Consider the following 13,739-nt stretch of genomic DNA (forward strand, 5'->3'; position numbering starts at 1 on the left):
GTTACCAAGGCAGTCTAGTCAGAGACAGGCATCTCTTCCTGCTTCCCTGACGCCAATTAACCTAGCTCAGTGACACCATGCCTTCAAACTGAGGGCCCCCACACGCCCCGCAGCTGCCCTCACTAAATATGGCTGCCTGGCGGAGCGTGAAAGCCGGAAGCGAGTGGGATGGGGTGAGCCAGGCGTGTCGGGGCGTGGCCTGGCTGCGGAGGGGTTGGGAGGGGCGTGGCCAGCCGCCCCACCTGGCTTGGCCGTCTAAGGTTAACTTACTGGAACCCTCTGCATTCCTGCCGTCTCCTCGGGGCGGGGCACCACTGGCCCCGCCCCCGCCCAGATTTCTCAGTTTGGGGAGGCACCGGCTGAGTCTCTGGGATTTGGACCCCGTCGGCTGCTGACCTCCAGTCAGTCCTTCTACGGTCTTTAGTGGAGATGGAGGGCGCCCAGGAGAACCCCGCAGAGTCTAGCTCCTCCGTCCTCAGGTCCGAAGAGCCTGCCAGTGGCCCCGAGGGGTTGCCTCCGGAGGAGTCGGAGGGCTGCGCCCGTCCCCTAGAGGAGGCGACCCCTAAGAAACTCTGTGGTTATTTAAGTAAATTTGGTGGCAAAGGGCCCATCCGGGGCTGGAAATCCCGCTGGTTCTTCTACGACGAGAAGAAACGTCGCCTGTATTATTCACGGACAGCGCAGGATGCCAATCCTTTGGACAGCATCGACCTCTCCAGTGCGGTATTTGACTGCAAGGCAGACGCCGAGGAGGGGACTTTTGAAATCAAGACTCCCAGCCGGATTATTACCCTGAAGGTAAATGGGGCAGTTTTCTTCCTTTTTGAGCTGGGACGAATTCCCATGGCGCGGGCAGGCGCGTGTGGGTGGTCACAGTAAATTTACTGGGACAGGGATCACAGCCCCTGATCTCCCCCAGTGAACTGTGGGTGCCCAGGATTTAATGCATTCCAAAACGCATTTACACCCATTTTCTCATTGGGCTCCCATAACAGACAGGGATGATGTACCCACATTATAATCAAGAAATAGAGTCTTGGAGTGATGAAGTAACCAGCCAGTTACTTAAGAGGTCAGGCATCTAGTGAGTGGTGTAATCAACACTTGAAATCTTTACTTAGTCTTTCTACCTCTCGGTACTGTATCAGAACTTTTCCTCTTTGGTGTGCCGAAACAATGCAGTTACCTTAACTTTCTTACTCGGGGCTGGAGTATAGTAAAGATATGAGCTGTGCAGTCCTCTCAAGATCAGGACTCTGAATCACTTTTCTTGGTATTTTGGCCAAAGGAAGTGAATGCTGAGCAAACATTGGCAGGGATTGGGAGATAAAATACTTAGGTTTCACTGATCAGCCTAGAATGTTCACAGAGGCTTATCTAAACGTGTTTCACATTTAGTAGGTTTTGTTTTATTATCACCTTTAACTGAGACCACCTGAAATAGTGGAAAGTCCACATACTTTGAAATCATACAGGCTTGGATTCAAATTTTACATCAGCTACTGACTAGCTATATAACCCTGGGCTAGTCACTTAATCTCTCAGAATCTAGGTAGTCTGTGAGATTGAAAAAAGGTGTGTAAGCATCTGGGACCTACAAATTGTTGAATTAATCTCAGCATCTAGAATAGAACCTAGCACCTGGTGGGTGCTTCATAAATGTTTAATGAACCCACATGGTGATAAAACTGAGGTCATAATGTTCATTTCAGGAGGAGTTGCCCCAGAACTTAAGTGGAAAGACAGATCTGGGTTAAGAATTCTGGGGTTCATTCGCCCCAGAGAAGGGTGTGTGAGGAAACAGCCAACCCCACCCTGGCTTCCCGCCCCTCCCCCTCCACTTCCAGCCAGCTGGGCATCTATTGAGCTCCCTGTATGTAGCCCACAGTTTCACTTCCCCTGTAACGGCTGGGCCTGGCTGGTGACCAGGCTGGGAAAATCAGACAAAATAATGCAAACCAGGAATTTCAGGCCAGGGAAGGCAGGCATTTTAGAGATCATGTGGTTTACGGGTCATGTGTCTCCTCCCACAGGCTAACTGCTGTCTACAGGGTCTTCTACACGTCTTTTACTGTTCCATTCATCTGTGTGTGTGCCTGGCTCTGTGCTTAGCATCAGACCTGCCCCCTGGTTCTCAAACAGCTTAAGGTCTGGGGAGAGAGCTGACAGGACCCTGGCACACACAGTGAGATGTTCCGTAGAGATGCTCTGATAAGTCTCTGCCAGAAAAGTGTGGTGAACAGGAGGGTCACTTCCACTGAGTCGAAGGATCCATCCAGGAGGGCAGCACAGAGGAGATGACATCTGAGTCCTGAAAAAGGGATTTGGTTTTCTGTAAGCAGACGAGAGGAAGAAGAGCATTCCTGGCCAAGAAAGCCCCATGAGCAAAGACAGGAAACATGATACAGCCCAGAGTGTCCAGGAAGATCACCGGAGCCTGGGCTCTGGAGGGCCCAAAAGATGGAGTGGGAGAATGGAGGCCAAAGTGTGCGGCATTTGTGAGTTAGGCCCGGGAGCTTGGACTTTGTCCTGTGGGTTGTGGGAGATTATTGGAGAGTATTAAGCAAGGAAGCCCTGGGAGATTAGAATGTTTAGGAGGCTCAGTGTGGCTGTTGGGCAGAGAACAAATTAGAAGGCAAGGTTGCTGAGCAGGGAGTCTATCTGGAGGTGATCGAGAGAGAATGGTGGCTGAGCTAGAGCCGTGACGGGAGGAGGGAGACCAATGAGGTGACTAGGGATGTGAGAGAGGAGGGGCGGCTGACTGTTCAATTGGGCCAGTCACGACCTGGGGAGGCCATAGAACACCCCCTTGGTAGACTCTTAAGTTCTAAGACGAGGGGGCCATGACATGAATAGTAGGTGCTCAATACACACTTGTTTAGTGAATTCCTAAAATGAGGCATTTGGGTATGGGCTGGAGCTTGTCACACAGGGTCTTGGTGAAGCCCTGGGTAGCACTGAGGTCTCTTAGAGAGGGTGTATGGAAAGAGAAGACTGGTAGGCATTCTTTTATCTCATGTGGTACCTCCTGACAGGCCCAGCGCCTCTCTCATGGAGCCCCCTGGCCTCATGGACACCTCATCTGGACCACGTAGAAGGGAGAGCTTTGCCCTGGTTTCCCATAGCCTGCTGCCTGCTGGTGTTCTCACCTGGCCTTGACTGTGGGCAGCTCTGTGAAGTTCACCATCCACCCCCAGCGAGCTGCCCGGCTGCTGTGGCCCAAGTGATCCCAGCCCTTCTCTATGTAAGCCACAGTCCCCTGGCCATAAACTACAACAAAGCTCTGGTCTAAAGGGGGAGACCCGGGTTCTGGGACCAGCTCCATCACCACCTGCCTGGCCAACTTCAGAGCCTTAGTTTCTCCATCTGTAGAAGGGCTGAGCACTCCTGCCCTGCCTTCCTCCTGGAGGATCCGATAATGTAATAGATGTGAAACTAGGTATTTGGACCATCCAAGTGCTGGGAGATGAATGACCAGTATCAATCATTACCTTGTTTGGGGTACCTGGAGGATGCCACTATGTTGTTCTGTGCATATGGCTTTCCAGTCCCCAACCATACCCCTGATTTCAGTGCATCCCCAAAGCAGAGGAAGGATTTTCTCTGTTCCATAAAAAGTCAGCCTTTTAGGATTCCTGGATCCAAGTCAAAGGTGGGTCCCCCCACAACATCAAGAGATTCTCAGACACCAGCTGGTGTCCAAGAATTCAACTTAATTCTAACACCGGCTACCCAGAGACAGCATCAGATTCCACAGGTTAAGGGCTCAGTCCTACAGGACTTCCCCCACCCCTCACTTCAGATGCCAGTCATGAGCCCCAGGCTGTTACCTGTGCTCCTGACAGCCGGAGTTTCCAATGACCTCCTCCTTAGGTTTGATTATTTTGCTAGAATGGCTCCCAGAACTCCCAGGGTAACACTTAACTTATGTTTACCAGTTTATTAAAGGATATGGTAAAGGATACCAGTCAACAAACAGAGGAAGAGGTGTACTGGGCAAGGTATGGGGAAGGGGTAGGAGCTTCTACGCCCTCTCCAGCTATGCCACTCTCCCCCCATCTTCATGGTCACCAACTCAAAAGCTCTCCAAACCCAGTCCTTTGGGTTTTTATGAAGGCATCATTACATAGTCATGAGTCATAACTCATTGGCCATTCTCTGGTTTAACCTCTTCCTTCCTGGGAGGGTTGGGGGTGGGACTGAAATTTCCAAGCCCTGGGCCACCTTGGGGTGGCTCAGTAGGTTAAGCATCCAATTCTTGATCTCAGCTCAGGTCTTGATCTCAGGATCCTGAGTTCAAAGTCCGCATGGGGTATAAAACCAAATGAAAGTTCCAAGCCTCTAATCACATGGTTGGTTCTCCTGGCAACCAGCCCCCATCATTAGGTTCCCTAAGGGCTTTCCAAGAGTTACCATATTAAAACATCAAAAGTCACCTTTATCATTCTTATCCCAGGAAGTTCCGAGGACTTAAGGAGCTGTGAGCTAGAAACCATGGACAAAGATCAAATACATAGGAGAAATATATCTAGGTCATTTGAATGATCAAATACATATTTCTTATAAATCACAATATCACAGTCAGTTAAGACATTGCGATGTTCCACAGTGAGATGGTCATGGTGCCGGGACCCCACTCAGGTCAGAATTTCAAAGTTCTTTCCTTCTCTTGGCCCCTCCAAATTCCTTTGTACAGTGATCACCTTTTGAGCACCTCCAGTGCATCTGGTACTACGCTGGGCCTTTCACTTCCCTTACCTCATTTCATCCTTGTAACTGCCCCAGGCAGGATGTGAGTGTTATCCTTACCATAGCACAGATGGGAAAACTGAGACCCAGAAAGGTTAAGGAACCTCTAAGTTTGGGACCAATGCCTGATTATCTTCTGTGGCCAAGAAACAGGTGGTGTTTCAGAGGTGGGCACCCATCTTCAGTGACAGGTTTTTTTTCCCTGGGAGGGAATCACCAAGCCTCCCATGACCTTCCCGAACCCCACACCCAGTGCCACGCTGAGGGCGCAGGGCCACACCAATTAACCCCTGTGCTTCTCAGGCCGCCACCAAGCAAGCGATGCTGTACTGGCTGCAGCAGCTGCAGATGAAGCGCTGGGAGCTCCACAACAGCCCGCCTGCACCTCCCGCCGCCCCTGATGCCACCCTGGCTGGGAACGGGCCAGCCCTGCGCCTCGAGCTAGGTACCCAATGGGTTCGCCTCCTACCCACACACCCAGGGGTCTTGGTGCCAAGCCTTTCCCCTCTATTGGGAGTGAGTGGGAGGAGTCTCTGCTAAAGAAGCAAAGAGCCAGGGCTGTGACTCAGGATCCGTTAGGGCACAGTGTTGGGTCAAGGGCAAGAATATGGACCAGGACGTATGGGTTCAAATCCTACTCCTGTGTGGTCTTAAGTTAGTTGCTTAATCTTTCTGAGCTTCTGTTTTCCTCACATATAAAATCAGCATAATAAACTATACCTACTTCTTAGAGTAATTATGAGGATGAAACAGATCCATACCCCTTAAGTGGTTGGAGGCACGCTGTGCCTTGTCAGAGCGCAATAAGCATCAGCTACAGCTATGAGGGCCGCCATGGGAAGGGCCGGAGAAATGAGACTCTCACGGGCTTGCTGTGCAGAAGGGGAATGAGAAAATGCAGTTATTGTTGCCACCTCCTACGCAAATGCTTCTGTGTGTGAGTTGGGTAGGTCTGTGAGTCTACCCGTAGTATTCCCTTGAAGCTGAATCCATCACTTCCCCATGGCTGGCAAATGAAATTTCCTGATCCCCAATCCTAGAACGTACAAGTGTGGAGGAGTCCCGGAGATCACCCCCTCCCCCCGACGCTGCAGCCAGCCATATGGCTGGCAGGTAGAGAATCAGGGCAGACCATCCCCAGCTGCCCCTGTAAGAGCTCAGAGCCTTGTCCCAGCTCAGAGCTGCAGTGTGTCCAAAACACCTCATCTCGGGTAACAGGGAGACCAAATAGGCCAAGGGCATGACTTGTGGCCAGGCACCTCTAGAACTCTGTACCCGTGTGTTTTACGTGTCCCAAACCGAGTTCATCTGCCCTTGACCCTCTGCTACCCCAGTTTCTTTCCCGTCGTTAAATGGCCCTTTATTCACCCAGTTGTTCTGTAATGGTGGCTGCCCTCCTGCCTTGGGCAGTCTCAGCTCACCAGGTCCTCGGTGTCTGCCCTCCGTCCTCTGCACCAGGCTGCCCCCTCCTCTCTGCTGTGCCTTGGCTCAGGCATCACAGCCCCTGGTGGGAAAACCACAGCAGCCTGTGCACTGTGTCCCGTGTCCTGGCTTGCCACCTCAGACCCATCCTCCAGGCTGCCACCCAAGTGAGCTTTCTAAAGTGACAGCTGGAGCCCCGCCCACCCATGACCCAGGCCCAGCTTTTAGCCCAGGGCCCAGCGCCCATCCTCCCTTGGCTCACCTCTGCCTGTTCGGCCAGTGCCCACCTCATGGCGTGTGTGCTTCAGCAGCACCAGAAGCGCGTCTGCCTGGCCAGCTCCCGCTTATTCTTCATAGCCACACTCCAGTGTCGCCGCCTGCTCCTGCCAGCCTCCCCTTGGAAGCCCCCCAGGGCGATGCCGGCTGGCCTCTGTAGGAGCCCTCGAGGCTTTTTTCATGTGGTTCCAACAAGGCCTGTCACGCTGTGTTCTCATTACAGCATCCTGTCCCGAGGGCAGGGACCATGTCTTTGTCACTGGTGTCCCAGTACCAGGTGCCCTGCCTGGCACATTGGACATTTGTGAGCAATTGCATTGGATTCTATAATTAAATGAGGAAAAGAATGTAAAGCCCTTAGACTCATGGTGGGCACACAGTAAGTGCTCAATACATGGCAGCCGTCCTCATAACTTGTTGTTACATGTGTATATGTACGTTAACATACTGTTAACTCTTAACATAGCTGTTCTTTTAACTGTTAATTGAATTAACAATTGAATGAACAATTTCAATTGTTAATAGTAATTATCAGTCTTTTCTTCCGAGAACCTTCTGGGGGTTTCATGCATGTGAGGGCTTTCTTTGGGGAGGGGTTGTGGGTGCCTCTACACTTGGAACCCACCCTCTCTCTTCCGGAGAGCCAGACAGCCCTGGCCATGCGGGAAACTGCAGCCTGCGCTGGCACAGTTGTCCGAGATCAGCCTCAGATCTGAAGCAACAAGAAACCCTCCTCATAACAGAATTCTGGTGTGTCTGGAACTGAAATGGCTTTGGGACCCCAAGGGTTCTTCTGCAGTGCTGAACGCTTTCCCAGTTCAGAGCCGTGGCTTTGAGCACATTTAGTGAGCCTCTCCGAGGCCAGCCCCTGCTGGGGACGTGGGGGGAGGGGAGCGGTGGCCATAATGCCCAGGGCACCAGTCTCCCAAGGAGGATGCTGGCAGGAGATGCAGGAAGCTGGGATGTGGGCCTCTCCTCAAGCCTTCAGCCTTCCCGTTCTGGTCCCCCTGAAGCCCCTTCTCCAGGCCCCCAAGAAAGACATTTCTGGAACCGTGAGCTGGCTGGCAGGCCTGGATTTGCTGTGCGGAGCGGGTTGCCCCACAGGCAGTCCCCACCCTTCCTGGGAGGAAACAGCCTGCCTCTGGGACAATGAAAACCAACGGACTCACATCTGCCCTTGAGTCACAGACACTCCATCTGGTCAGAAGTGTCCTATTACTGCTGTTGAGCAATCTGCAAGGCATGCTGTCTGCAGCTTTTAAGCATTTACACCTTCATTTTGTGCTTTACTGACACATTGGTCTCCACAAGAGCTGAGAAAGATCAAGGGCAAACCAACAGACGTTTAATAATATGTTACCAAAGTAGGACACGGTTTACACAAAATAGCACTTATGTACGTATATGTTATCATTAAAACATGCATACCACTTACACCGTTTCTAACACTTTACGTGCTTCATATTATCTAATCCTCACGTGAATCTTATGAGGTAGTGTTGTACCCATTTTACAGAAGAGGAAACTGAGGCCCCCAGAGGCCAATGGACCTACCTGGTCAAGGAAGTAGAGCAAGAAAACGTCTGCACTGAAATTTGAACCTGAATCTGCAGGCTCCTAACCCCCTCCTTATGCTGAGGAGGCAAGTGCCATGTCCAGGGCCCTGCAGGGAAGCAACTTGCCAGCCCAGGCCCTTTGGTTGGGCAGTAACTTCCTTCCAGTGATGGAGCAGCCCGGCAGCTCCGGCAAAGGGAGAATTCAAATAAGCGCTGCTGAGAATTCCTTCCCCAATGGTGTTTCTCCAGGTTGGAGAGGGGCCCAGAGGCCCCAGACCAGAGCCTCACTGGGTCACCAATCCTGTTACCTACAGGAAGCGCTAACCTTCACTGTGGCATCACTGTCACGCCCCACCCATCACTGAACACCTCCTCCCACCTGGGGCCTTCCCACTGGGCCTTCCCGGGCAGCCCCTCCCACGCTAGAACCTTCTGCCTGCCACACCGCAGGCTCTGACAAGCCACGTGGTTTTAGTGGAAAAGCAAGGAGCTGTGTTTAAGTGCACAGCTCTGCTGCGCGCTGTGTGACCTCAGCCACGAAAACCCTTCTGAGCCACTGTTTCCTCACTGGCGAATGCAGCCAGCGGGTTACATTTACCCCCAAGGCTTTAGTTCATGTCGCCTCAGGGAAGATTTTGGGCCAAAGGTGGACACTAAAGGGAAACAGATAGGCAGTTAGGGAAGTATTTGCCAAGACATCAAAAATCTTAAATTGTAAATTTTTTGTTTGTTCTGAATGAGAGAGAATAAAAATAGTTAAAATATTGATAAACAAGAAACCCATCATTATTTTGAATCAGCTCAAAACTTGCTTTTTAAAGACTAAAGACTACTTTTGAAAGAAGTCCACAGAATAGGGCTTTTATGGTTTTCTAAATATTTTTATATACTTTTTCTCTGAAGGAGCAGGATGGGGAGTATCCTTCCCATTTTAAAAATGTGGAACCATGCGGTGCCTGGGTGGCTCAGTCAGTTGAACATCCAACTTCGGCTCAGGTTCACACATGATCTCATGGCTCGTGGGTTTGAGCCCCACGTCCGGCTCTGTGCTGACTACTCAGAGCCTGGAGCCTGCTTCACATTCTGTATCTCTCTCTCTCTCTGCCCCTCCCCAGCTTGCTCACTCTCTCTTGCTCTCTCTCTCTTTCAAAAATGAAAATTAAAAAAATTTTTTTTTTACTTTTAAAATGTGGAACCTGGAGCCAGAAGAGAAAATGCGATTTCCAGTGTGGTCACAGCAGCCTTCTAACAGAAACGTGGATTGGCTTCAGGTCTTCCCACACCACAGCTGTGCTGCAGATTCCTTGGGGCATTTGCTGAAACCCCAGGGGCCCCGTGAGTCCAGCCAGATGAGATCCCGTATCAGCCCTCCCCTGCCCGTTTGTAACTTCTCCAGCTTCTAATCACTTGGTCTGCCTGAAGCACACGCTTCTCCCTGCTCCTTAATCTGGGAACTTCCTACGCCTTTAATTATCTGACTTTCTCCAGATCCACCAGAAACCTCAGGGCAGATGCCAGAAGTGTTTGGCGAGAGAGTGAATCGAAGAGAGGAGCTTAAAAGAATGACTTGGCATTGCCAAGTCCTGGCCTGTCTGCCGGATGTGACAGAGCCTGGTAGGAATTAAATATATTGATTGCAAAGTCTGTCTGTGAGGAGATGCAACAGCTCCCCCGCCCCTGTGGTTGCATTCAATGGTTTTACACCTGCACCCTGTTTGAAAATGGAGTGCAAAAGTAAAATTCCCTCTCTCCTTACATTTTCACCCTCACCGGAAGAGGGCTCCAGGGGGAGGTGTCTCCTGCCCTCCATGCCTCGAGTTGCCTGGTCCAGATCCTGCCGCTCAACAAGTGGCCTTGATTCTCCTCTGCTTTTTGTGACACTCAAAGCTAATGTCTAAGTATTTCACCTCCTCTCTCTTATACCTTAAATAATGTTTCCTTAGCCTTGAAATGTTCCTTAAAGTTAAATGTATTGAAGTACTCACTGTATAAGAATCATTGCAAAACAGTTAGAAAAAGTAGAAAAGTGGAAGAAAAAGTAGCCATAATCCTGTCACCCAGCGACAGCCAGTGTTCACATTATGTTATGACACCCCCCTCCCCCACCGCTTGCCTTTTACTTAAACATGTTTCAGATTGTGTAATAGTACCAATGCCCTGCCTTGCTTTCTGGTACTACGTACTGTGAGCCTAAAGCGTCCTGGTTCCAAAATCTGTTTATAAATTTCTACTTGTGATGAGTATACATTATTTTTCTGTTTATAAAAAATAACCCATGTTTAGAGTAGACACTTTGGGCAAAAACACGAACCAATAATGAGGGCAGCCTGCTTCTGGTCCCACCATGCACTTCTGACCTCTGTCCACACCACAGAGTGTATTTCTGTGAGACTTTTTCTCTACAATTGAGATCATGCTCTAACCCAATTTTTTTGCTAGCTGTTTTTATATCTCACACCTGCTCCTCTTGCTTTTAAGCATTCTTCATTAGCCTCGTTTTAAACGGCTGAGTAGTATTCCGTTTTCCGGAAGGCGTCGTGATTTATTTAACCCCTCCCCAGAACTTTACTTCCAGTTCGAGGGATTTATTTCCAGTGTGAAGCCAGACGGTGCCAGGATGAACCTCTTGGCTCATAAAGCTTTGTCTGCATGTCAGGTAACTTTTTTAGGGTGGATTCTCAGATGCAGAAGCATCGGCAGTTCTGTGTATTTTAACGAGGTTCTCAGGAAGACTTTCTCAGTAAGATGCATCATTCTCCTGGGAGAACATTTTATGAAAAGCCCGCCTCCTTGGCTGCTCTCAACCTGCAAGGAAGGCTTGCTCAGGCAGCCCACCGACTCCCCCTGCTCCCGTGGGAGCCAAGCCCCCCACCCCCCCGCGCCCCTGTCTCGTGTGTCCAAGTGCAGCAGTGAGTGATTGCCCTCTCTGTTCCCCAGAGCAAGAGGAAGCGGAGCTGGAGGAGTTCCTGTGTCCTGTGCAAACGCCCCCCGGGCTCGTGGGCGTGGCAGCCGCCTTGCAGCCGGTGCCTGCCATGCCCTCGGCCCTTCAGAATATTTCCCTCAAGCATCTGGGAACCGAAATACAGTGAGTACAGTGGGACTGAGGAGCCAGCCACCTTGCAGACAGCCCCTTCTATGGAGCTTACAGTGATCCGGTGTGATCCCTGCAGGGAGCTGGGCGCAGGGAGAGGGTGAGGGGCTTTGTTTTTAACTCATCACATTAAAATATTACATCTGTGCTTCTGATTATTAAAGTACTGTATATTCTTTGTAGGAAATTAGAAACATCTAGAAAAGTATAGGTTTTCAACTACCTGTGATCCTGTCACCCAGACAGCATTCTTAGCATGTAGAATATCTCTTTCCTCTGCATTTTCTGTACATGTATATACATAACCGAGATCATCCTGATCTCATGATGTAACGTGATGACATGTCTTCGTATGTGAAACAATCAAATTATTAACTTTTTTCCAAAGTGACTGTATACAACCTGCTTTTTTAAAAATTTCTTTAAGAGAGAGAGAGTGTGTGCAGGTGCACAGTGGAGGAGGGGAAGAGAGAGGGGGAGAGAGAATCCCAAGCAGGCTCTGTACTGCCAATGCAGAACCCAATCTGGGGCTTGAACTCATGAACCCGTGAAATCATGACCTGAGTGGAAATCAAAAGAGGCACACTTAACTGACTGAGCCACGCGGGCGCCCCTGCAACCCACTTTTTACATTTTTCCCCCTAAGTTCCATTTTATTTTTCATCTCAATAAGTGTATGCTTTAATCTCCATCCCCTATTTCACCCATCCCCCTGCCACACTTCTTCCCTCTTGTAACTGTCAGTTTGTTTTCTATAGTTAAGAGTCTTTTTCTTAGTTTGTCTCTCTCTCTTTTTCCCTTTGCTCATTTGTTTTCTTTCTTAAACATATGAGTGAAATCATATGGCATTTGTTTTTCTCTGATTCATTTCACTTAGCATTATCCTCTCTAGCTTCATCCATGTTATTGCAAATGGCAAGATTTCATTCTTTTTATAGCTGAATAATATTACATTGTGTGTGTATGTATTTATATATGTGTATATATGTATATATATGTATATTACCTCTTCTTTATCCATTCATCTATCGATGGACACTTGGGCTGCATCCATAATTTGGCTATGGTAAATAATGCTTCTATAAACACAGGGCTGCATGTATCCCTTTGAATTAGTGTTTTTGTATTTTGGGGGTAAATACCTAGTAGTGTGACTACTAGATTATAGGGTAGTTCTATTTTCAATTTTTTGAGGAAACTCTATACTGTCTTCCACAGTGGCCGTACCAGTTTACATTCCCACCAACAGCACAAAAGCGTTCCTTTTTCTCCACATCCTCACCAACACTTGTTTCTTATGTTTTTTTTTTTTCATTTTAGCCATTCTGACAGGTTTGTGAAGTGATATCTCATTGTAATTTTGATCTGCATTTCCTCGATGGTCAGTGATGTTGAGCATCTTTTCATGTGTCTGTTGGCCATCTGGCTGTCTTCTTTGGAGAAATGTCTGTTCGTGTCTTCTGCCATTTTCAATAGGATTATTTGGTTTTGGGGTACTGAGTTGTATCTGTTCTTTATATGTTTTGGATATTAATCCTTTATTGGATATGTCATTTGCAAGTGTCTTCTCCCATTCCGTAGGTTGCCTTTTAGTTTTGTTGATGGTTTCCTTCACTTGCAGAAGATTTTTGTCTTGACGAAGTCCCAGTAGTTAATTTTTGCTTTTATTTCCATTGTCTCAGGAGACATATCTGGAAAGACCTTGCTACAGCTGATGTCACAAAGGTCACTGCCTGTGCTCTCTTCAAGGATTTTTATGGTCTCAGGTCTCACATTTAGGTCTTTAATTCAGTGGTCCAGTTTCACTCTTTGGTAGGTAGTGGTCCAGTTTCTCCAACACTATTCGTTGAGGAGACTGTCTTTTTCCCATTGTATATTCATTCATTCTTTGTTGAAGATTAATTGACCATAAAATTGTGGGGTTCTTTCTGGGTTTTCTATTCTGTTCCATTGATCTATGTGTCTACTTGTCTGCCAGTACTGTACTGTTTTAATTATTTCCACTTTGTAATAAAGCTTGAAGTCTGGAATTTGATACCTTTAGTGAGTTTTTTTATTCACTTTTTACATGTGTAATTTACTGTACATTGATCATTTCTCAGCTACTTTTTCATTTATTATTCATGTGTTATGTATACAATTTCCCTCTAACAGGATTTGATTTAAATAGTTTATAAAAAGATAGTAGTATGGCCTGAACTTTAGAGGCGGACTGCCTGGATTTGTATCCTGGCTTCACCAGTCATGGGCTGTGCTGTCCTAGGTAGCTTGTTTGATTTCTCTGTGTTTCACTTAAATTGTTAGTAAAAGTGAATACAATGGTGCCTGCCCTACAACGTTAGTGTGGGAGTTAAACGGGTTAATGGATCAAACTGCGTCAGAACTGTGCTTAGCACTTTATAAATATTGTTTGCTGCTATTATCATTTATCTAACCAAAGAGAAGGAAGCTTTTGGGGATTTCAGACTGTATCCGATACTGATCCTGTTGGAGTGCTTATTTTCTGTGTGGACTTCAGACAGGGACCTCTTAGGAAGCAAACTAGATTGTTTCCTGGACTTGGATTAGAGACCCCTGGCTCTGTGTGGCACATTTACAGATTTTCCCTGTCGGCTTCAGCATCTGAATTTACTGAAGTAACGAGG

The 13,739-nt window shown here is 48.4% G+C and overlaps 1 protein-coding gene and 1 long non-coding RNA gene across 12 annotated transcripts in view; one reads left to right on the forward strand and one right to left on the reverse strand.

Annotated features, from left to right (window-relative positions):
* Window positions 1–241: 241 nt before the first annotated feature.
* Window positions 242–13,739, forward strand: part of TBC1D2 (TBC1 domain family member 2) — a 47,952-nt gene continuing 34,454 nt past the window's right edge. For 2 of the 8 annotated variants that reach the window (XM_029919925.1, XM_029919926.1), the window contains exons 1-3: window positions 243–798; window positions 5,053–5,194; window positions 10,941–11,088. In XM_029919925.1, the coding sequence (XP_029775785.1) occupies window positions 430–798; window positions 5,053–5,194; window positions 10,941–11,088 (659 nt within the window). In that variant the 5' untranslated portion in view covers window positions 243–429. Of the gene's footprint in view, window positions 799–2,384; window positions 2,499–3,035; window positions 3,245–5,052; window positions 5,195–10,940; window positions 11,089–13,739 lie in introns of those variants that run through there. The other 6 variants (XM_029919928.1, XM_029919930.1, XM_029919929.1 and 3 more) reach the window with 6 other exon arrangements.
* Window positions 1,966–8,278, reverse strand: LOC115276108. Of its 4 annotated transcripts, XR_003901822.1 has the most exons (6): window positions 8,002–8,278; window positions 7,617–7,760; window positions 6,459–6,771; window positions 6,118–6,253; window positions 5,511–5,621; window positions 1,966–2,311 (listed from the first exon to the last, which is right to left on the reverse strand). It is a non-coding gene; the product is annotated as an uncharacterized LOC115276108 (long non-coding RNA). The 4 variants fall into 4 exon arrangements; XR_003901820.1 differs by lacking the exon at window positions 7,617–7,760; XR_003901821.1 differs by lacking the exon at window positions 7,617–7,760 and having other exon boundaries at window positions 6,434–6,771.

The sequence above is a fragment of the Suricata suricatta genome, chromosome 13, assembly GCF_006229205.1.
Source record: "Suricata suricatta isolate VVHF042 chromosome 13, meerkat_22Aug2017_6uvM2_HiC, whole genome shotgun sequence".
NCBI lineage: Eukaryota > Metazoa > Chordata > Mammalia > Carnivora > Herpestidae > Suricata > Suricata suricatta.